At 41.6% G+C, this 24,197-nt stretch overlaps 1 protein-coding gene across 48 annotated transcripts in view; it reads left to right on the forward strand.

The window, feature by feature from the left end:
• The window catches only part of Map4k4 (mitogen-activated protein kinase kinase kinase kinase 4), a 142,714-nt gene that overhangs the window by 69,159 nt on the left and 49,358 nt on the right, over positions 1-24,197 (forward strand). For all 48 annotated transcript variants that reach the window (XM_057794707.1, XM_057794709.1, XM_057794706.1 and 45 more), the window contains exons 4-8: positions 12,840-12,965; positions 15,078-15,188; positions 19,409-19,499; positions 22,171-22,301; positions 23,196-23,250. In XM_057794707.1, coding sequence (XP_057650690.1) covers positions 12,840-12,965; positions 15,078-15,188; positions 19,409-19,499; positions 22,171-22,301; positions 23,196-23,250 — 514 coding nt within the window. The remainder of the gene's footprint in view (positions 1-12,839; positions 12,966-15,077; positions 15,189-19,408; positions 19,500-22,170; positions 22,302-23,195; positions 23,251-24,197) is intronic.

Consider the following 24,197-nt stretch of genomic DNA (forward strand, 5'->3'; position numbering starts at 1 on the left):
TAAATAAATAAAAATTACTCAACGTATTTTGTACAACTAAAAATTTTTATATCTGTCTTTTGTCCTTCCATTATTCTGTTCTTTCTCCTTACCGTGTTATTTTAGAGCACGAGGCTACAAAGCAAGATGAGCATGGGTGTGGGGAGATGCATTAGTGAAGTTTGGAGGAGTCTAGGCACAGACCTCGGATGCCCTGGAGGCACATAGAGCAGACACACTTTCTTCCAAAGACACCTGGGCATTTTCATCTACCAGCGAAGCTTGTTAGACTCAGGCCCTGAGCTTTAGTTTGGGGCTGACAGTATAAACAGCCACTGTTAGCCCTATTCTTCAGCAACAGTTCTACATAGTGCCCTTTTGTCTTCCTTCTGAGCCACACTCCATGTCTCCTCCATATCTTCTGGGAGACTGGGTAACTTTTCTCCTGACCCTGTGAGCTGGCAGCTTGTCTTCTCCCTTGTGGAGGTTGGGAAGGAATCAAGATAGTAGCAGAGGGAGCTAAAGCCAAACAACATCCCAAGCCAGCCTGAGATCTCACCATCCTACCCTGTTGGCTCCACTCTGATCCTGTCTCCATAGCTCCCACAGAGCCTGGAGAGACAGAGATCGCTGTAGCCATTGTGTTGGTGTGGTGACGTTTTGTTGTCCCTCATAGAGAGCAGCAGTGAGGGCAGTAGCTGTCCAGGTGATGCAGTACTTCCTGTGGGTGACCATTTCTTTTTTGAATGAGAGATGTTTATACAAAATAAGTGGGCGTTGTCTTTGTAGCTGTTTCCCTTCCGACAATGACAGCTGAACTCCACATAGACTCTTATCTAATTCCTACTCTACTAGAGATTCTGGACTCCCCTTTGCCCTAGAACTAAAGAAAGTTGTGGTCTTTCATTAAGTTGTTTAGGAAGAGGAGAAAACAGTGGAAAGTGCTCCAGTAGATTTTAAAAATCCTTTTGCTTAATTTTTTTCATGAAATACATTTTGATCATATTCTGTTCCCTCCCCAGCTCCTTCAAGATTTATGTATATTTAGTCAAGTCTTAAGGTCACATACTCACCTAGAGATAGAACATAGATTTCCCCTTACCTTGGGCTGTTCCTCAGTTGCTTAGCTTCTGACTGTTCCCAGTATGTCTTACTACTGCCAGTCACTCAAAGGACTCTACTTGGTCATTTGCTTACCTTAAGGTTACATTTAATTTCAGAACTTTGCATTTATTCTAGGAAATGTTCTAAATAATTCAGAAGATGAGTTCCTTAACTTACCTCATCTCAAATATGTCCCTTAATGTATTTCAGATACCCCCCCCCCCCAATTTCCCACCTCACAGTGAGCTCTGTCTTGTAGCTTATAAATAGCGTGCGCAGCCAGCCAGTCCATGCATAGTTACTTCTGTCTGTGCGCTTAGGCAGGCTGGCTTTAGGTTGTGAATCCCAAAAGACCAGGCCAGTTTTAGTGACAGTTTTTACTTCTTTCTTGTAGTTGTTTTTGTGGTTGGCGCACAGGGTCTTGGAAGGTGACTCTTCATTACCACCGTCTATACTGAAGATTTAATGAGTGCTCTCCTTAACAGATACTCCTAAAAGGGCAAGACAATTGCCATTGCCTTTATTATTTTAACTTGTAGAGAAGGAAGCAGTATAACCCATGACTGAAACCTACCCATTTTTAAACGTTCTCCTGATGTGGACGCTTGAGCCCAGGTGATGTAGATTGACATCATTTCTTCACATAGCAGGGAAGGAAGATGACTGGAAGATGACAGTCACTAAGCTGGGCTGCAGCATGGTGTCTGTGACCAGTGGAGCGTCAGTACTAAAACACCTGGTTTAGAGCGTTCTCTTGCAGCTGGATGAAAAGTAATAGAATAATGCCAAGTATACTTAATTGGCAAAGGGGGGAGGCACGTGATTTAAAAATCAAATAGGATTTTGATTTTTTCCATGCAGCCCTGAGGATTTCAGTGCACATGTACTCCGGCTGTGCTAACTCCCTGTGCTCCAAGCACACAAAGAGCAGTGAAAGTTTCAGCTAAACTCAGGGTGAATTTGGTTTGGATTAAATTTCTTGAGAATTGCTGTGTCAAGAGATGTGTTCTTAGTAACTCTTGTACATTTTTAAAAAAGATCTTTAGAAAATTTACCCTTCCAGCACACACCTTCAATCCCAGCACTCAGGAGACAATGTCAGGCAGATCTCTGAGTTTGAGGCCATATTGGTCTACCTAGTGAGTTCCAGGAGAGCCAGGGATACACAAAACCTTGTCTCAAAAAACAAAACAAAACAAAAAAGAAAGAATAATTTTCCTCAATACCACCATGGGTATTTTCTTTATGTAATTAACATTTTTAAAACTATACAGTGCACATTTATGTGCTTATATTATTTTTTCTATATTAAGCTCATGTATGCCCATAGTTAATGTGTAATAGTTAACCTCACTAGTTCTTGCGTTGGATGAGGTGGGTTGTTCTTATCTCAAGATTTTACAATCTGTTTCCCACATAATCGAGGATGTAATCTTAAGTGAAGTCACTTAACTTGCTGAGCTGTGTGCTCAGCGTTAGAGTAGTCAGCTGCTTCTTTTCTCCAGCCTGTCTAATTCTAGTCAGCTGACTGCAAACAGAAGCCGTGTTTCTCTGCTGCCATATTTTAGGCCAGACTGTAGTGTTTGTAGCTGCGGAATGTGCTGGGTGCAGCCTCTGATCCTTACACGTTTGCTTTGTCTGATAGGTTCATTAGTGTGGGCTTGAGCATGAATATAATTGTTCTGATCTGTAGGAGTGTGTGTGTGTTGTGTGTCCGTGTCCATCTGTCCCTCTGTGTCTGCTTCATTTTAGATGCTGTGAGTCATGTTCTGGATGACTTGATGCTGTAAGATTATCTCAAGCACCATCTTCAGTCTCTTGTCTGTCTTCATCTTCCTGGGGAGCCAGTGACTGTTGTCTGTCCCTGTGCTGCAGAGTCTGTTGACATTTGTTGCATAGTGTTCATCCCTGCCCTGTGCATGCTCCCTTGTTCCAGTTCAGCTTCAGCTGTGAAGCTGACCCTCAATGTGAACATGGAAATTGAAAATACTTTATCAGCGAGCAGGAGAATACATTTAAAAGGCTGGCAAGGAAAGTGACATGGTCTCCTCAATCTTCTTATACTTGTTGTTTATTGCTGGTGGGAGGAGGAAGAACCAGGCAGATTTTTACTTAGGAATTTAAGTCGGTAATGGTCTTTCAGGGTCTTGACTGCGGAATAGTCATTTCGGCATATAACTAATTGGCTTAAATTCTAGACTCTATAAACCAGTATGTATTGTTGAGGAGGTAATATCATTTGGTCTCCTTCCTTCCTTCTTTCCTCCTTCCCTCCCTCTCCTTGTGTGTGTATATGTATGTATGATGGTGATAGATTTAATTTTCCTTTGATGCAGAAACCCAGTTCTGCCATCCCACTACTTTTGAGTACAGGCATGGGATAGTAGGTGGTCCTCTTTCTGACAAGTGAGTTCTGTTTCTTGTCTCCAGCGAGAGTTCCATTTTTAAAACAATTGTTCTGACTTGGCCAACCTCAGGAGACTCCAGACAAACTCTTACCATGTGTTTTGCTTTATGGTCATGCAGAGTGCCAAGAGAGGGTCTCTGGGGAGAGATGACTGTGTTGTTACTAGGGGGTGGTATCACTCGTCTGCTGGCAGGACGGAGAGCTGTTCTGAGGCTCTGCTCCCAGACCTCTCTTCCAGAGAGTTCCACTGCCTCTGTCTGTCTGTGTACTTGCACTGTCGTGATGACTTCAGAATAGAAGGAGGAAGAAGGAACTAAAGAGCCTATCTCAGGTTAGTGAGCTGCTTTTAGACCAGACTGAAATGTGCATGCCGTCGGCTGCCCTGGAGTTCTGTGTTAAGATTCATCGTCAAACAGTGTTTCAGTCACTTCCCTTCCTAGTTCCCTAAGATAGAGGTCTGTTTTTCTTTTACTCTCAGTAATTGCTATGCAGCTTTCTTGCAGTGCTTAGTAGGGTTGTGAAGTAGTAAAATAGTAGGTTTAACCAACTTCTGTTTTCAAAACTTCATAAGTTATAGTTTGCCCATTTGAATTGGATCATGCAAATCCTGTAAAAGTTTACTTTTATATCCAACAAAATCTCACACATTAAACAGTTGTCTTATATATATCTTTTAAAATCACATTTGAAAGGACAACTATTCTTTGATAAGATACACAGTGTTCAGTATCAACACAGCTGTGCGGTGTGCTCAGAACATACCCTAGCATGCATTTAAGGGAGCAGCAGCAGTAGAGTTCATGGTAGTGGTACTCCCTGGTGTAGCACTGTTGAGCGGGACTAGCATCAACAGTGGGTAAATATAATTATCTTTCCTTACCAGTTTCTTTGGTATCTGTAGATTATAGTCATCTTTCCTGTTTTTCTAAGAAGGAACACTTGCAAGTTGTTTTTGTGTGTGTGTGTGTGTGTGTGTGTGTGTGTGTGTGATTATATGAATAGAAGTAACAGTATATATAGTTAGGACTCAGATTGCTATTCATTGTTAGCAAGATATTTAGCCTAACTGGCCGTTGGAAATAAAGCAGGTTACACTGGCATTGTCTGGTTTGACCTGTGTCATCCTTACTCTGTTTTCTTGCTTCATCCCAGCAGTAAGTTTTAGATTTCCGGGCTGCCCACTGCTGCTAGCAGGAAGGCCATGCTGAGCATTTGTGCCTATATTCACCAGGGCTAGCTTTTGTGTTACAGGCTGCTGTAGGAATGCAATGTAAAAAGGCAAAGGTAATTGAAGTTAAAATCACAGCACATATTTGCTATGTGCTGTACACTGTAAAAATATTTTTATGCTAACCTAATTTATTATTTATAACACTGGGGGGGGGCCCTCACCTGCTTGGAATGGATCCCCTATCTTGAATGTAAAGAAACTTGAGTGTAAGGAATTGGCTCATGTTATTTTTAAAGCAAAAACATCATCATTGCTGTGTGTAGTGGATAATGTTTCTGAAAGCAGGTGCTGTAAAGAATAAGACCACGAATTTCTATTGTGTGCATGTGTGTAAAAATATTAAAGAAAAAGACCATGACTTTGAAGGGAAACAAAGTGGGGGGGGGGTGAGATAAGTGGGAAGGATCTTAGGCAGGAAAAAGAAGTTGTGCAGTTATATTAAAAATAGAAACTAATTAAAAATCTTTGCTTGTTTGCTAGTACTTTAAAAGTCAGAATTAAAAATCACTTTATTATTGCTTGCAGTATGGGCTGTCTAATAGTTTCCATGGTATCTCTACTTTTGGTTCTGCATTGTTGTGTTAGCAGTTGATAGGCAACAAAAATCATTAAAGTGCTGTGATTTGATACATTAATTTTAAGGAGGGTTTTCTTTCCTAATTGTGATGATAATGTTTTTTAAAAATCATGATTAGTTCCTGGTGCTGCATGCCTGATTCCAGCAGAGTTAAGGCCATCAAGATTGTGGGTTTCAGGATAGTCTGATCTGCATAGTGAGATTGTGTCCAGATAAATAGAAGTCACAGTTATATTCTCCCAGTGCTAGGTAAGTGGAGACAGATGATCTGTGGGGTTTTCTTTGTCATCGTCTGGAGGAACTGAAACATGTAAATCAAGTTGTGTTAATGTAGCACACCCTATCAAGCCAAGTGATGCTATTTCAGGAGCATGTTCCTAACAAGCACAATAGTCAAAACCAACAGGAATAGGTTGTTGGTTGTTTATCCCGTTCTCTTTTGTGGTTATTTGTTCTCATTTCTTTACCTGGCAGTTTCTAGTTAGATCAGCACCATGAATTCTACCTTCTTGGATTCACAATATTTTATACTTTGATATTCTTGATTTTGCATGGGGTGGAGGTGGGGTCAGTTAATTACCATAAATTGGGGATTGGATCAGCATCTAGTCAATGACTAATTCCGCTCCGCTGTTGAGACCATGGCTTTCAAAGTCCTGGGGGATGATGTTTTCCAGTTGGGTTTGTTGCAGTTTGCACTGTTCCTGTCTCTGTGAGGGCTGGTTTCTGCTCACAGGTGCCTGGTAAAGACTGGCTTCTTCCTCATACCCCAGTTTCTTGGTGGCAGTGCTCTCCTGCAACCCGAGAAGGGTTCCATATTCCTCGGCTTTCATCTGTGCAATTCTCTCCTCTCTGGACGTTTATTCATGTGGCTGCTGCCGATCTTCCAAACTCTGTTCTACTCCCTGAGCTCATAGGCTCCTCTTGCTCCATTTGAGTCTCCTGTTCTTGGTTAGTCTAGACTCTCTCCCCAAGGCAGGAAACTGCCCATCCTTACCTGGTGTCTTAGCCTCCTCAGGATTTAATTTTAGTTGTTTAGGTAGGAGGGTAAATCATCTGGCCCTTGATACTTTATCTCCTCCAGGAGCAGATGTCCCTCCCTATATTCTTTCTAATTGCAGATACTTCTCGGAGCATAGCCTGTATCTGAGCATGCCAAGTGAGTAAGCAGGAGCTCCCGTGACCTGGGTCACACATGGGTACTGCCCATCACTCCCTTGCAGTTTTCCTTTGTCAATCTGCACTTGAGTGTTTGTATGACTTTAACACCACTATTCAGCATATACAGTATTTTTTTTCTTTCTTGTATGTAGTATGGGGAGCTTTGTGAATTTGTCACTGACATGAAAGTTTACAGTGTCTGGATGGCCCGAAGCTATCTATATCCCTATAAGGGAGCCTCTGGCAGTCAGAAGTAAAGACAGGATGATGAGCCTCTTCCTTGCTTCTTACTGGGAATGACTTACTTTTGGAAACAGCTCATCTTAGGTCACAGCAGACAAGAAAGAACAAGCCTGAGGCCTTGTAGTGCCTCTGGCCTAGTCCTAGCCAGGCTACGAGGGTCTTAGGTTTGGCAGAACCCTGCAGCATTAGGGACGGGAGACACACATGGAGCAGACCATAAGAACTGACAAAGTTCTGTTGAATTCTCACAGGACTCACATTCCTGTTCCGTAAACCATAATTTTTTCGGAATTAGCTAAATATTACACGGCCATGTAGAAGATTAAGACATTAAAGAAGAAACTGACCTAGAGATGGTCTGTATTAGGATCTCCTCCTCTTCCTCTGTTTTGTGTACTCATTCACCCTGTCTATAGCACATTTACATTATGGACAGCCGCGTTTGTTGCCAAGGTCATAACTGCTTTGCTAGCTTCTGGGTGTTTTAGATTTTGGATCCCCCCTCCCTTTTCGTTCTTATGATTTAACAGTTTGTACCCTTTAAAATGTTGAAGTATAATCACTTTTAAAACATTGAAGTGTAATTACAATTTGGTTTTGGAAATAAATTTGTATTATTTGAGATTGTATCATTAGAAACACTTATACCTATGGTATTTTGCCTTATAGTTTAGGACTGACTTTGGTGTCTGGGTGTTGACACGAAACTTTGGAACAATCTATTAGTTCAAGGGCCTAGAAAAATAGTGCTTTATTGGGACTTGATGGAAGTCACCATTTGCTGTGCCTTTTGGAGGTGTGCTTTGGGCTTCTGTGTTTTTTTCATTGTGTTCATGGGGGCACCAGTCCCCTAAGGCTGCTCACAGATGAGTGCTGGTGTAGAAGGAAAGGGCTCTGCTCACTGTATTGTTGTTTTAGTTGCAATCTCAGGTCTGTCTCATTCTTCCATGCTGTTACTTGTTTTGTTTTTAGTCACACTGCTAGATAACCAGGTGACTAATAAGGTCTCATTGAAGTTCTCAGCAAGGGGCAAACTTAGAGAAAGAATGTAGAAGACTCAGGGCAGTTCTGACTAGATGTGTCACTAGGCAAAGAAGAGCTTCGAGGCCAAGGCCGTTACCAGAAGAAACACCCTGGTTCAGTTACATAAAAAGAGTGTGACTTAATACAGAATGTGTTCAAAAGAGTGTTTTTCTTCTATATCTTGAGCAAGCTGCTGTGCATATGCGATTTTCACTTTGGTTATATTAATTTTCATGAGTTTTTACTGTAGTATTCAGTGATTTGGATGAGGATGTTAGTTTTGAAGACTGTCAGTCTTATGACCTGATTCCATAACCTTAATTTTGTTCTAAAATTTATCTTCTTCTAGAATCTGTAAAATTTTCTTCGTTTACATGTTGTTGAATGGTGAATTTAAGATGTGTAACTTTTTATGTTTGAATCAAATTAAACTTAATTGAGTCTGTGCTCCATTTAACTTGACTTGAACTGAGTAATACACTCAGATCTACCAGGACTCTGTAAGTTGAAATATCTTAATTTCTTTCAGTTTGCAGCCATAAGGAAGAGCAGAGTAGCAGTTGACTATAAACCATTCATTTCTTTCAGGAACATGCTTACATCTTAGTGCAGAAATCCTCCAGAGAGACTATCTCTCTTTACCAGTGTTTTTCTCCAATTTTGCAAAGACCATCCGTTGCCTCTCTACTTGTTCAGCTGTCAGTAACTGATATTTAAATTTGTGAAGAAGCCAGGTGGAAAGATGGTAAACTCAGAACATTTCTCAGTCCTCGTTTCCCAGTTAGCGCCCCGGAGGTCTGCCTGTCTCTGATCAGTCCTACCATCAGCGGACACTGAGACAATAAGGGGTTAAAGCATATTTTAAGGGAACAAAAAAAGGCTGGAGATGTAGCTCAGTGGTAGAGCGCTTACCTAACATACTCAAGGCACTGCAAAACAATCTTCAGAACACCACCCAAGGGGCCATTAAAGGACAAAGAGCCAAAGTAATAATTTGCACCCCTATGTGCTCAGATGGTGAAGTGGGCAGTGCTTCTCATTTGACTCATTTACAACCCATAGCTGCTTGTGCAAATTAATGTTGTGCAGATGTTGGCTCCTCCCAGCCCCCAATCCTCTGATAGCCAACTGAAAGCTCACCCACTGTCAGAGCCCAGCTCCAGACAAAGACCTTTTCTCTGAGAACTGCTCCTGTTGGTCAGAGGCCAAAATGCTAATTGGCACCAGCTGCATTAACTCACTAAGTGGGGGTCAGCAGCTGCCTCCTCATTGCAGGAAACCAGAAGAGAGCCCTCTTCCTTTTTGCACCAAGAAGCTCCCACCCCATCCTTCAGATCCTCCTATTTGCGATCATCTTGGCTCCCCTAAAGTAGAGTATGAAGGACACAGTAATTTGGACTCTAAACTAGACACATGGGGTGTTGTATAAACTTTCTCTATGTAGCGTTGTCAGTTAAGCTATTTTTTAAATGCCAGCCCCAAGTCTGTTTACTGCCTGTTTACTGCTGTATCTTCTACTTAAAAACGGTGTTTACTTTGATGGTGGTGGTGTGTGTATCTAATAAATGTTGAAATAAGACTACCAACTTATTTTTTTAGAAAACATTTGTTTTTTATTTTATGTGTATACAGTCTGTGTACCACATGTGTACCTGGTCACCATGGAGGCCAGAAAAGAACATTGGATCCCCTAAAACTAGAGTTCTAAATGGTTGTGCACCTTCATGTGGGGGCTGGGTATAGAATCAGGATCCTCTGGAAGAGTAGCCAGTGTTCTTAACTGCTGAGCTATCTCTCTAACCGTGAACCTTACTTTAAACCAATGATCAAAGGGAAGTTGAAACTCAAAACTTGCTTCATTATATCTGTAGTCTAAAGAAAATGTAGACTGTTGCATACTCAGTATTAGTCCTTAGGTTCTAGTTGTAATTGGCTCAAAGTCCACTGGCAAATCTCTATTTCTGATGCTTTTTCCTCCAAGGCTAGGCCTTCATAATAAGTCAGTAAATGACAATAAGTGGTGGAGAATGTCTTTATTAGATATGCAGTAGTCATCTATTTTAAAGTCATAAAAACAATAGAGATAATGTTCAGAGTATCCATTACATTACATCATCCTAAAACAGTACTTTGGAAAAGAGATCATGATTTCCTCTCAATATTCTTTGTAGTCGAGTTTCTTATGGCTTAGGATTTGACTCCTTAAGACCTCAAGGGCATATTTTGGCAAGTAAATGAATGTGATCACTTTCTCTCTAGATGATGTATCAGTCCTCTAGAAAGGCTACTGTTGAATTGAGTGCACTTAAGGTCTTGTATTTCATAGACTAAGACGTAACCCAGTTTCTCTTTTTGAGATGAGTCCCATTATATAGCCTACAAACTCGCAGTCTTCCTGCCTCAGCCTCCCAGATGCTGGGATTCCAGGCTTCCCAGCCCAGTTTGAAGGTGTTACAGCTTGAGTCTTGTGATGGTGAACATAGTTACAGAACACACTAGTGTGTTTTTGTCTAAAGATGTTTAGAATTAGAAGAAACAGTGCAATGAAAACCTGCCAGTCATATTTCTCAGTATACATACTCAATATTTTCAGACCACTGGACAGTACTGAATTTAAGCTTATAATGAGAATATGTGCTTGTTTTTTAACCAGTGGGTTATGGAACTATCAAGTACCTTTGGAAGCGTTTGATGAACAGCTAGATCTTAGAAGAATTGCCTTCTGGTAATCAAAGGAAAAGTGCACTGCAGCCAGTCAGACTCTTCTGGTTCTTAATTACTCTTGAGGGAGCTAGACAAGGGGTTGGTTCTGCTTCTTGTCTAGTGGGGTGCGACAATGACCCTGGGAAAAATCAACCGAGATGGAGAGTGGAAGAAGGTGGGGTGAGGGATGTGTGGGCAAACATGTCCCTGAACAAGGACAGCTCTGCAGCAGTGAACTATAGGTAATGTTTAGCTTTTTCCTGCCTGCTGAAAGTACTCTTTTTGTTTTGTACATGTATGCTCTTCAAAGACAAGATCTCACTGTGTATCCCCGGCCTGCAACTCTGTATGTAGACTGAGGCAGCCTCAAAGGGCTTGAGCCACCACGCCTGGCTGTGCACTTTTTTTTTAAAATCTGCTCCAAATTTCTCTATGTTTATTTATTTCTTTTTGTTTAAGTAAAAATGATCTGATCTTTAGTTTCTGCTGTGATTTCCTGGCTACAGCTAATGTAAGGAACAGGGGATTTGGGGCTCTTTGGATCATGTGTTTAGCTGTGGACCTTGTTCCAGGAGAGGGCATTGAATGGCTTTGTCAGCAGACCCTAAATGGTCCTTATTAGCACACTCACCACCTTCTCATGTCTCATATATATTATTCTGGACATATGAGTGTGCATGTATAGGTAAAGGACACAATTAAAGCCTTTCTATGAATCGAGAATTCTTAGTTTTGTTAGAGACATATTTCTGCCTTTATTCATACTACTTTTTGTTTTAATATAAAGTTCTTTTGAAGAAAAAATTTAGATAGGATCATTTTTTTTCTTATATTAGCCAAGTTAAGTGTTAGTTTGTATAGAATTAAGATAATTACCATAGCCATAATTATTGTCCCAGTTTTCATTGCTGCTTTGAACACGGCCATGTTTGAGTCAGTTGTTGAAGTGGTATGCATTTAGTATGATTTTCCTCTACAGGGCGGAGAATCATTGTAGAGCCTATATTTGGCCAGCTTACTCTGCTGCCTTGTGGACAGTTGTCTCCTATGGAAATTACAAGATCACTGTATTTGCAGAACGTCTGTAACATCCCAATATCTGTGCCTTTGATTTGTCATATCTTTTTTGGTAATAATACCCAGGAGGAAATCTGTCCTTCATGGATTCACTACTTTAAGATGACTGCATACTTTCTGAGGTGTTTGGTTTCTAAAGTAAAATATATAACTGAAATTATATTTAGTACTTTTCCTTTTCCATTTCCTTTGGTCTTCTCTTTAACATCTAATTAGTGATAGTTATCTTTTATCTTAGAGTATAATAGTGATAAAGTCTAATATATTTTTTGAGGCTTTAAGAGAGCTTCTGTAGATGCTAGCTAGCCTAAAGCAATTGATATCTTCATACTTTGTGCCTGTACTCATACACACACACACACTTGTGGGTACTTTACTATGCTTCACTGGACATGCGTGTACACACGCCTGTGTATTACTCAAGTTATTCCATGAAAAGGGAAGAACGTCAATGTTGAGTAGGTGTATTGCAGAAATCTAAGGAAGCTGTAACAATGGAGTGCAGAAGGAATTTTAGAGATTTTTATCATGAATTTACCCGTTATACTGGGCTCTCACTTCAAGACTGAGTCCTACACACACACACACACACACACACACACACACACACACACGGTTTTCTCACTTTAATTCTAATTTTCCTTCATTTGTATGATACTTCGTGAACTTCCATAATCTGCTGTCTTACAGGAAGTTTGTCAGTGTGTGTAGCAGGCAACAAAATAAAATGTCCATGCGCTTTCTTCCCTAAGTGTAAAGAGAGGTGGAGACTATGACCTCTCTCCCTTTGTCATTCACAGGACAACTTACTGAAGTTTTTGTGCCCATACGTCCGGTCCGTCTGTTTCCTTCTTCCTCCTCTTCCCATCTTCTCTCTTTTTCCTGCTGCTCTACTTATTAATATGACAGCAGGCGCAAGGAAGAGCTCAGTCTGAAACAACCTGTGTAAGGAGGTCAGCCTCTGATGGAGCCTCGTACAACACCTGGAACACATGTGTGTCATCTGAAGTCTATTCATAAATGTTTCCTAAAAAGGAAATGGCCCTTCTTAATGATCATTTGAAATAGTAGCAGTCAAATTACCATTTTACACTGGGGTGGGGTTTTTACTTGAGCAAACTGCCTCCCAGAGAAGTAGAGTCAGTAGCCTGAGGTCACAGGGGGTGGAGGAGCAGGCTGGTTATCTCTCTCTGTTGTCTTGTAGTCAGTCACCTGCGGGAGGGTGAGCTGAGAGTGAAGGGAGCCTGTGTTTCTCCTCACACTTTACCTTTGTTTGTGTGGGAGGAAATCAAATCATTCAAAAGCCATGTTTTGTTTTGTTTTTTTTCCTTAAGGATGAAGAGGAAGAAATAAAACTGGAGATAAATATGCTGAAGAAATATTCTCATCATAGAAATATTGCAACATACTATGGTGCTTTCATTAAAAAGAGCCCTCCAGGACATGATGACCAACTCTGGGTAGGTAGATCTTTGCAAGTCTTGGGTGTGTTTTCTGTCTGTGGTTGTTGTAATAAGGGAATTAAGGACTTCACAGGAAATGTGGAGAGAGGAAAAAAAAGCAAAACCAAACCAAAGGGGGTTGTTATCGTTAACCTTCCTTATCCTATATCTGTAGTATGGCAAGGAGATGGGGAATGAGAGGCCATTTCACAGGAAGCCGTTTCATAGACATCTCAAGGAAGTGTGGTGTTCTGAGGAGTAGAAGAAACTCTTCTGGCTGTGCATCTGATGGAGGATTAATATCTAGAATACATTTTAAAAATCAAAAACCAAACAACCCCATCAATAGATGGGGTAATGAACCCACAGGCCTCAGATGAAGTCCATATCACCAACAAATACCTGAAAAAGTGTTCAGTATTCTTAGCTGTCAGGGAGAAGCTGTCACAAATGCCTGTGAGGATGTGGGGAAGGGAACTCATACACACTGCTGGAGGAACGTAGATTGTTGGCCACTGTGGAAGTCAGCGTGGAAGTTCATGTGACTAGCTATATATACCACTTGTAAGTAGGTACCTGACAGGCTCCAGTGTGATGGGCCTCAGGAGATACTTAGACATTGTAAGTAGGTACCTGACAGGCTTCAGTGTGATGGGCCTCAGGAGATACTTACACCTTGTAAGTAAGTATCTGACGGGCTCTCAGGAGATGCTTACACATTGTAAGTAGGTACCCGATGAGCCCCAGTGTGATGGGCCTCAGGAGATACTTACACATTGTAAGTAGGTATGTGACGGGCTCCAGTGTGATGGGCCTCAGGAGATACCTACACACATGGTTGTTTGCAGCACTGTTCACAGTAGCCACATTTGCAGCCAGACTGTGTACCCGTTAGCAGATGAATGGATAAAAGAAATGCAGTATATACACACTGGAGTTCTGTTGAGCCACAAAGAAAGATAAAACTATGTCATGTGCTGGAAAATAGATGTAACTGGAGGTCATCCAAATAGAAAGACATGTGCTGTATGAGCTTTCACATTTGTGGAACCTAGAATATTTTACTGATAAATAAAGTCACACACGCAGAAAATCCAAAACAACAAAATGGTGAACAGTACCTCACTCATTTAGTCCTTTGTCCTCCACATACATGTATATGTGTGCATTCTTTAATATAGATGAAAATGTGCTTTGATTCAATCCTTGCACATGCATACTGTGTTAAGACACCAACAAAAGCAATTTAGAGGAGAAAGGGGTTTATTCTGGCTTACAGTTCCAGTGTCCATCACAATGGGGAAATGATAGCAGCCAGGAGCATGAGGCCCGCTCGTCACATAGCATCAGCAGTCCCAAAGCAGAGAGCAGACAAGAAGTGGGGCCAGGTTATAAAACCTCAAAACCTTCCGCAAGTGACATATGTCCATCAGCAGGACTCTCCTTCCTAAATGTCCCACAACCTCTGAAACAGCACCACCAGACACATGAGCCTGTGGGGGCCATTCATTCAGAGTAAAACACATGGACTACAGATGAGAGAGAGGGAAACAGAGGGAAGAAGAAAGGAGAAGGGAAAAGGGGGAGCAGAAAGAAAAGGGAAGGAAAATAGAAATGAAATAGTTACTATTGCCTAAATCCAGTCATAATTGAAATTTTAGAATTGTTCAGTTCATTTTCTAGGAATTAAACAAGTGTAGTTGTTATTATGTTTAGCTATTTCAGATATATATATATTCAGAACTAAGTAATTTCTCAGAAGTACCATAGGAAATATTATGAAATAATTTGAAAATCATCTCAAGGAAGAATTTCTGGAATAGTGATTTCTGTTAGTTTGGCAGTGGTGACCAGCAAAATGACCTCTGTTAGAGGGAGGAAAGAAACATATCATTTGCCACTCAGGTATGTGTGTGAGAGTCTTCTGGACTGTATGAATATACTCTCAGGGAAGGGACCACAGTGGATACACTCTCTGTATAAAGCAACTGTTACTACTTGGATGCTTCCAACATGATTGTGTGTGTGCCTAGGTGTTCAGGGGAGCAAGCGATTCGGCTGTGTGTTTTGTTTTGAATGTGTACTCAGTCTGGTCTATGATTGTTTCCATCTATCTTGTCTGCCCTGTAGCTTGTTATGGAGTTTTGTGGGGCTGGGTCCATCACAGACCTTGTGAAGAACACCAAAGGGAACACACTCAAAGAAGACTGGATTGCCTACATCTCCAGAGAAATCCTCAGGGTAAGTAAGGAAAGCGAAGTGTCCCATTTCTATCTCATGTGTCCATTTTCAACTGAATCCCAAGTGTGTTCTACATCAAGAGATAATTATCTATTTTGATAGCCAAGTATTTTCTGTACTTCGTTAATTTATTCTACATCATGGTTTGAAACTTGCCACTCTGTGGAAAGGTTGATTTTAAAAAAAAAAAAAGTAGCGTTTCCTACCTAAGAGCTTGCCTTGTGTGGTTGGAAAACACTTGAAACAAATTGCTGTGTTCAGAATACACAGACTCCCCCTTGTCATTACTTCATAAATAATGCAGTATAATAGCTATACTATCCTAATATTGAATGTGACCTAAAAAGAGGATATATATAGCTTATATGCAAACACTGCACCGTTATGAGGAACTTGAGCATGCTCATATATATATATATATATGTTTTCTTGAGACATGGTTTCTTTATGTAGCCCTGGCTGTCCTCATACTTGCTATATAGACCAGGCTGGCCTCGAACCTGGAGGTCTTCCTGCCTCTGCCCCACAAGTGCTAGGATTAAATGTGTGCACCATCACTGCCTGACTGATTGTGTGTTTGTATTTTATATAGAAGAGGTTTTGGTATTTTGGAACCAGTCTCCAGATATACCCAAGGGTAACTGTAGTCTCTGAGTTTGTCTTTGTTGTTATAAGGCACCCAATAGTTCCTTTCTTTGGCATTTAAAGGAAATAAGAGTGAAGGAGATGAGAAATGAGCCTGAAATGTTGTGTCTGTAGGCAGTGTGGGGAGATCAATACTAAAAGGACTGAGTGCTGGGTTCCAGAATCTTCAACGGACTTTAGCTGTTAGAACCTCTTGGAATATTTATGAAGTGAGTCTTAATGCTTAATGTTATTTACAGCTGATTGCAGAGCTGGCTAATGACCTCAGAGAAAGTTCCTAAATTGCTGTTTTTTAGCCACTAAATGGTTCCTTTCAGTGGTAAAGCCATCCCGACAGCACAGAGGTTTTCAGGGCTTCATATTTAAAAGCTGCCTGAGAGTTGAAAGGATGCCTTTCATCCCATGACCATAGTTTCTCTTTTCCTTCACCCCTAAATTACACACTTAAATTAATTGGCTGCATTGTTTATCCTCCATTTTTTAAAAATAAAGACTCTGAATGTAAACTGAAATTTTACTTCCTATTTCCTGCTAAAGTCTGGTAACAAGTTACTCATTTTTTTATTGTAACTAAATTTACTTTCTATATTTAAGATTCATAGAAGACTACAAACTTAAAATCTGCCAACTAGAATTCCTAGAGAAATGTTTAATTTCTCTTTCCTCATATATTTTATGGAGTGTTCAATAAAACTTCCTTCACAAACCAGTGTGAGGAAGGGAGTCTGATGGAAAGAGAACCATACTTTTATAATTACTCAGACTTGTCATTATTAAAATAGCAGGTGCTTACTTTTTATGGATATTACTGAAAACTGAGGCTGAAAGGAAAAAGCTGCTGTACGGGCTCTGTAGTGACAGGCAGGGTACAGCAGCAAGGATTGGATACAGAGCTGCTTAGATAAGATCTGAGGAGCTTGATGGACTATTTAAACATAGACATACCCTTTTTGTTTGTTGTGGCTTTAGACTTGTGGCCTCCTGCTTTGGCTTCCTGTGTGTTGTAGTTTTGGGGTAGAGCACTATGCTTAGCAGATGAGAGATTTCTCAAGTGGAGAAATCTGTGCTTTTAGCATAATGTTATAGACATAAGATGTATATCAGACATCAAAGATGATTTACCTGTTTTTTTTTTTTTTGCGGGGGGGGGGGGTTTCGAGACAGGGTTTCTCTGTAGCTTTTTGGTTCCTGTCCTGGAACTAGCTCTTGTAGACCAGGCTGGCCTCGAACTCACAGAGATCCGCCTGCCTCTGCCTCCCGAGTGCTGGGATTAAAGGCGTGTGCCACCACCGCCCGGCCCACTTGTTTTTATATACCTGGGAGGAACAGTTTACCTCTCAAGTATTATGTGTTTGTTTTAGCATTTTGTTACCCTTGACTCCAGGAACATTGAAGAGAAGACCAAGTCTGCAGCACTTCATCCTTTGAAGTGCTGCAGACAGTTTCCTTCTCAGTGAGCGTCTTTAATAGGAACCTTCTCCACTCATGAACCATATACAATAAAAATTTTCTGTGGCAGAGTTTTAGTTCAAAACAAAGGAATGCCCCATATTGTATGCTGGTGTTAGTTTTAGGCGTTGTGTTGATGTTGATAGAGAAAGCAGGGTACCAAGATGGAGGTGAGGTCTCATGTAAAAGGCACCCCAGTGGGTCCTCAGGGTTCCCACACATTGTTGAAGGTAGCTGGTTTGTGTGTGGGAAAGCTTTTCCTCACCCCTTAGTGGACACTCAAGAAGACTAGACCAGGCAAGGGTCCTAAGTCTGTAGACCACAGCTGTCAGAAGTCCTCTATTGGGCTAGTCTGCTGAATGGTGAGGGCCCCAAAGTTTACCACACAGCCATTCCTGCTCATTCAAAATCTAAACAACAATTTTCTCATCTTAGTAGAAAGCACTATTTCATACTGAAGACGAGAACTTAGGACTTTACGTTACCAATGTTGAGGGACAGTTTGCTCTTTGGTTACATGTGGTCAGTTACAATAGACTTAGAAGAAAACTGTTTCCTAGCTCAGAAACACTGCCCCAGTTGATTTAGAGCAGGCTGTTTGCAGAGTAAAATGGACCTGGAATCTTTACCAAGGAGGAATGATTGTTGGCCTTAGTTCAGGCTTGGCTACCAAAGTACAACGTATAAGGGACATGTATTCATGTTTGTTCTGAGTAATTAAACTTCAAGATAGCAGTATTATGAGCTATTTTTGAGTAGAAGCAGCAATGCTTGCACAGTATGGACTGGGGAATGGGCATGGTTTCCCACACTTCCTGCTGGAAGTGTGCAGGATCGCACATACTCCTAAGACAGGCTGCTTATGTTTGTGGGAAGATGTGAAGGGTCAGAAGTAAATGTGTGTACGTTCATGCAGGTTAGGCAGTAGAAGTAGGAATTCTGTAAAAGAATGAAGTGGCTTCATTTTGCTCTTTCAGCGTTTAATGTTATAGCATGCAGAGAGGGAGATGTGCTTCCTAATTAGACCACTGAAGGATCACGTGTTGGGTGCTTTTCCCCATCACAGCCTTAGGGTATACTACTATACCTTGTGTTATGAGAATAGATAAGTATCGCATAAACTGTGTTCTGTTTCACTGACAGATTAGTCAGATGAATTTAGAGCCTACCATGCGTCAAAAGGTAGTGATCTAGAGCTGCAAAATGATGGAAGTTAGGCTTGATATCATAGCTGTAGTCCTAGCACTCAAAGCTAAGGCAGGAGGTTTTCAAGTTCAAAGTCAGGCTGGGTTGCATAGTAATGACTCTGCTTGCAGCCACCACCACCACAGCCCATCATATATATATAGCAAGCCCCTTACAAGTAGTACTGAGGCATTTCAGAAAAAATAGGTTGTTTGTGTCTTAAGGAGGCGCGTTCTGGGGTGTGGCTTCTCTAGCCAGGAAGAGGAAAGCCATGAGTTGCGGCAGTGGTGCATAGCCGCCTTCACACCACAGTTAGGTGCAGCAGTGTTTTCCTACCGCCTCCTGAGAGACGTTGTTGGGCTCATTCTAGATACAAGGGCATCAAAAAGTGCTCTATGCCAGGAACATTTTCCCCTCTAGGGAAGAAAGACATTTTATCCCTATACAAGGCTGTTCTGGTGGCAGAATTATTTTACATCTGGATGGAAGTAGGGTACATCAGCACTTAAGTTGTTCCTGTGTAATGGGAAGACAGGCCTGCATTTTAAGCCCCTCTCTAATCTAGACCGGAATGGGTCTAGCTCAGATAAGTTCACAGGGTTACCCACTGAAAGATAGAAGTTTGGCGTGGGAAAGGAGCTAGCCTGTACACAAATAGCACAAATTATAGCAGAGAAACTATAGATGGCAATCAGTGTTTGTGTCATAGGCACAGCTAGAGAGTGGTGTGATCACCCCAGAGGGAACACCCAGCCCGCTGCTTACTGTGTGTGTGGCAAGGCTGACAGCGCCTTTTTGGGAATGCGCCACGAGTAAATTTTATGTTCTAAATGTGGATTTACAAACCCTTGGCCCACGTGTGCCACTTACTGTAAACAGGTGCTGCTGGCTGTCTGCTTACAGGGACTGAGAGCTGAACTCTGCTCTGCTTTCTGTTCCAGGGTCTGGCACATCTCCACGTCCACCACGTTATTCACCGAGATATCAAGGGGCAGAATGTGCTGCTGACCGAGAATGCGGAGGTGAAACTTGGTACGTAGCTGATGTGTGTGAGGTCGGATGCACCCACCTGCTATAAGCCAGCAGCATGCCATGCCTCTTCAACATTCTCCCACTTTAAGACTAAGAGACCTGGCCTATTGCTTAGTCAGGCACCAGCCTCCCTTGTCCCATGCTTCTGTAGACTCCTCTGTCTGGATAGAGCAACTAGCCAGAGTGTTTTAATTTTTTATTTTGATTAACTTTGAGGAAGGGGGACTGAGAGGTTTCTCTTGGTTAGGGTCTATTGCTGTGAAGAGACACCGTGACCATGACAACTCCTATAAGGGAAAACATTGAATTGGGGTTGGCTTACAGTTCAGAGGTTTAGTCTGTTGTCACCATGGTGGGAAGCAGGGCAGCATGCAGGCAGACATGGTGCAGGAAAGGTAGCTGAGATTATATTTGGATCCACAGGCAGTTTGAAGGTAGAGTTATTAGGCCTGGCTTGAGCTTCTGAAACCTCACAGCCCACCCCAGTGACACACTTCCTCTAATATGGCCACACCAACTCCAACAAGGCCAGACCTCCTAATAGTGCCACTCCCATGGGCCCATGGGGGCCGCTTTATGCAAATCACCACAAGACCCAATCCCAGGAACTGATGACGGAGGAACACTTTCAGCCCTACCCTGACATTAAAAGTCAGACTTTCTTGCTTCAACACCACCCTTAGTGGTATCTGGCATTCTATTCCTAGTACTTGGAAGGCTTAAACGGGAAGATTGTGAGTTTGAAGCCAGCCTAAGGTATGAAGTCAGAAAGAAGGAAGGGCACAGAGAGACACACACAGAGAAGCAGACACCCCTAATAATTTTGTTTCACGTCACAAAAATTCATGCTTCTTGCCCTGGCTAATGAATAGTGTGGGCCTGACCCCTGCTACTTTCCTGCCAGTCATCTGACCCCCTTTTTCTATCCTATGTTCCATGTTATAACGTGGAAGCAATTTTATAAAGTTTTTCTAGTAATAGAATAAGGAAAATCATAAATAAATAACGCCATAAAAAGTAAATCAAGATGCATTTGAGATACAAAAGATCGGTGGAAGCATCAAGGGGCACTCAGTCACTGCCATTTCCTTTCCTTGGCTTCTTAAACAGCGCCCAGACCCTTTGCATTTCCTGCTCTCCCTTGGTAGTACTTGTCTGCATTTTCAAACTTACCATTTTTTCCTGTTCTCAGGGGCTCTCTGTGGCCCTCTGACCCTCCTTGGACTCCTGCCTCCTTTCTATACTACTGTTGATAATTTATGATTCTGTTGAGAGTGTGTGGCATTTCTCAAAGAAAAGAAAGCATTGTTCTTCACCAGAATACTCTGGAGTCCAGCGCCAGGGCTGTGTTAGTCCCTGCTGCCTTCACCTAACATCTCGTGTGTTGTCTTCTTGTTGTAGGTATTGACAGATGTCATAATGGGTACTGTTTCCTAGAGGTGGCTTCTAATGATTTACAGTGTTTCCTCTCTCTCCTAGCTACACCTGAACTTATTCTCATTTTATTTTTACTCTGTTAACATTTTTAAACAGAATCAACATTAACTTTTCTTCTACTTTTCACATTATTTTTCCTTTGTCCACTCAACAATTTAGTCTCCCTTCTCAAAAGTCTGAACCATAGAAGTTGCTTTTTAGAGTTCAGATCACTGCTCTCTTCCTTAGTGCCTGTGCTGACTGGCTATCTGCAGATGCTCTGACACGTGGAAGTCTGCATAGGGCTAAGCTGGAACTCTTGCTCCGTCCTTGCTCCGACTGCCTTGGTTAGGTGTGTCCACGCACTGACCTCATGACACCGAGACTGTGATACCCTTCAGTAGTTACCCAGTTAACAGTTGCTGTTGCTAGTCAGGGTTCTAGAACGCTTATTTAGTCTTTGTCCTGATGTTGTTGTCTTGTGTTGAGGAGCATTCAACAAGCCTGCGCTTGCGCTCTCTCTCTCCCTCTCCCTCTCCCTCTCCCTCCCTCTCTCTCTCTCTCTCTCTCTCTCTCTCTCTCTCTCTGTCTCTGTCTCTGTGTGTGTGTGTGTGTGTGTAAATGTGGGTGCAAATGCCACAACACACATGTGGAGGTCAGAGAATAACTGGAGCCTGTTCTTTCCATCCACCTTACATAGGCTCCAGGGATGGACCTTAGGTCCCTAGGTATGTCGGGTGAGTTCCTTTTCCTTTAAGCTCCCATATCTGCTGAGCCATCTCACAGGCCCCTTTGTGTCTTCATGTGTTAGCTGGGGCCTGTATGCTGAATAAGCTCTGACAGTGGGGAAAGCAAGGATCTGGGAAACAACCCTTACAGACAGCTCTTGCCTACCTGGCACCTTTCAGTGCATTCTTTCCAGGAAAACCACAGTTGTGAATTGCAGAGCTAATCTAGGACGGGCTCTATGTCCGTTCTCCTAAACTTGGGGCTTTCTTTAATTTGCACTTGTTTTGACACACATATTTTCTAAAAAGTGCAAACCTCATTATTGTCCCTGTAACAAACAGGTCCTCTTCTGGTCCGGGGCCAGGCCTCTTAGGTTCTTCTGGAGTGGTACAAGCTCTTGGTGTCATTGCTCTGCCTGAACAGTTCTGCGGATGACAAAGCAGTGTTGTTTGTGTTTGCTGTGACACCTCGGTTTTTTTCTTCTTTGTTAATTGTGCTCCACTTTTCCTTGCTTTTTGTTCCTTAGTTGATTTTGGTGTGAGCGCTCAGCTGGACAGGACGGTTGGCCGGAGAAATACATTCATAGGCACACCCTACTGGATGGCTCCTGAGGTTATTGCCTGTGATGAGAACCCAGACGCTACTTATGACTACAGAGTAAGTGGCACCTGCTCTCCTGGGCCACACATGGGTCCTTAGCATTGCAGAGGACTGGGGGCTTGCATGTGAACTTCACACCACTCACACCTACTGGAAATACACAGACTGTTGAAACAGGTTTTCAGGCCTGTGCAAAGATACTTTTTTGGTGCTGTTGATCTGTTGCTTCGTTTCTGATCTCACTGAGGTTACAAACAGCCAGCCAGACACAGATCTTCTCATGAGCCTGTTGATGCCCCTCCCCTAGCAGTCTTTCTTTCTTGAAGAACACATTAGAATCAGATACGGTTTCTTTTTAATATACCAAAATAGCATCCTCTGAAATTTTATAGTATTTTTCTGTAACGAGTTTTCTAACCTCTTAGTTATACAAATAAATTGAAGTGATTATACAGTGACCTCTAGGGACTTGAAACCATAATGCACTTTTTTCATCCAGACATAAAACCTGTGTTTAATAATCTCATTCAGGTTGACTACATTGCTGTTTTATTTGTCAACAAACCAAAACATTTGCATTAGTGGTTATTGTGTCTGTTAATGATGTTAAAACTGAGTTCATATTTCAGTTGTTCCTCATGTAGCTCAGCATTTGTTTCAAATACCCAGTTAACGATGATTAAACCATTGCTGCAGAGGAATTTTCTCTTGATTCAAGTATTTAAAAATATATTGCAGAGTTTATAATTTTCTACTATTAATATATACCTAAAATTTGAAAACACCTTCCAACATTGTCAAAATAATATCTTGCTGAAGTAAATGGCAAATATTTCCTGGCGCTGGGGAGGTAATGTTTGTTTGTTTCCATGAAGGATGTGTTTATTTCATTTGTATGCCTATTCAGAAATATAAATAGGTATCTAGAACATTCTCTTTTTGTTTTTGCAGAGTGACCTTTGGTCTTGTGGCATCACAGCAATTGAGATGGCAGAAGGTGCCCCCCGTGAGTAACTTCTTCCTTTTGAGCTCATTTCTTCTGTGTAACTTGAACCCAAGGGCCCTGGGCAGAACCAGTGGAGCGAGTGGATGAAGGGCCCACCATCAAGAGTGGCTTTAGATGTAGAGCGAATTCTTGGTAACCAGTAATCCTCCTGGGCTCCAGATTTAATAAGGGCTAATTTTTCTTAATTGCATTTAAAAATATCATTTGGAATAGGTCCCTAATCTTTAAAATTTTGTTGTTTTTTATTTTGACTTTACAAATTGAGATACTGTCTTTTATTTTTTTGTGAAGATTTGAGTTTTCTTTTCCTTGGGTTAAATCAGTAAATTGATTGATCATGAAACTGATATTTAATTAAGGTTGTAATAGAAATGTAGAGAAAATAAGGAAAGAAAACATGTGTAGCATTTTCTCCTGGTCTGCTTCAGCAAGGTATGCACAAACTGTACAATGCCCGCACATAGTTGTTGAGTAAATATTTGTTGAATGAATGAAGAAATATTGGCAGTAAAGAAACAGTTACAATGCAGAAACCGGGTCCCTTGTGTATTTGTATGATATTGAGACAGGAGACCTATTGCTGGCTCATTGCCTGTTTTCTTTCACACTGGGACACTGGTGTCTGCTAGTCTAGGCCCCAAGTTCCTCCTAGAAACGTCTCTCTTCTACCGTGACACGCTAGTGTGCGTGTCTGCTGAGTTCACCTTGCTCGGATTGTGTAAATACGGACGGTAACTACAAAGACTGTTTACACTCAGCTGTACTCTTCCTGGTGACTCTAGCTGTAGTAACAGACAGTATTGCGTGGAGGCTCCGAAGGCCTTCACAAGCCGCTCTGAGCCTTAAACCAGACTTCCGGAAACAGCCATTTTCATTACAATCGTAAAGGTGATTTGAAGACTTAAGTATTTTCTCCTTTTAAATTTGAATTAATATTTATCTTTGGT

This window comes from Chionomys nivalis, chromosome 19, assembly GCF_950005125.1.
Source record: "Chionomys nivalis chromosome 19, mChiNiv1.1, whole genome shotgun sequence".
Classification (NCBI taxonomy): Eukaryota; Metazoa; Chordata; class Mammalia; order Rodentia; family Cricetidae; genus Chionomys; species Chionomys nivalis.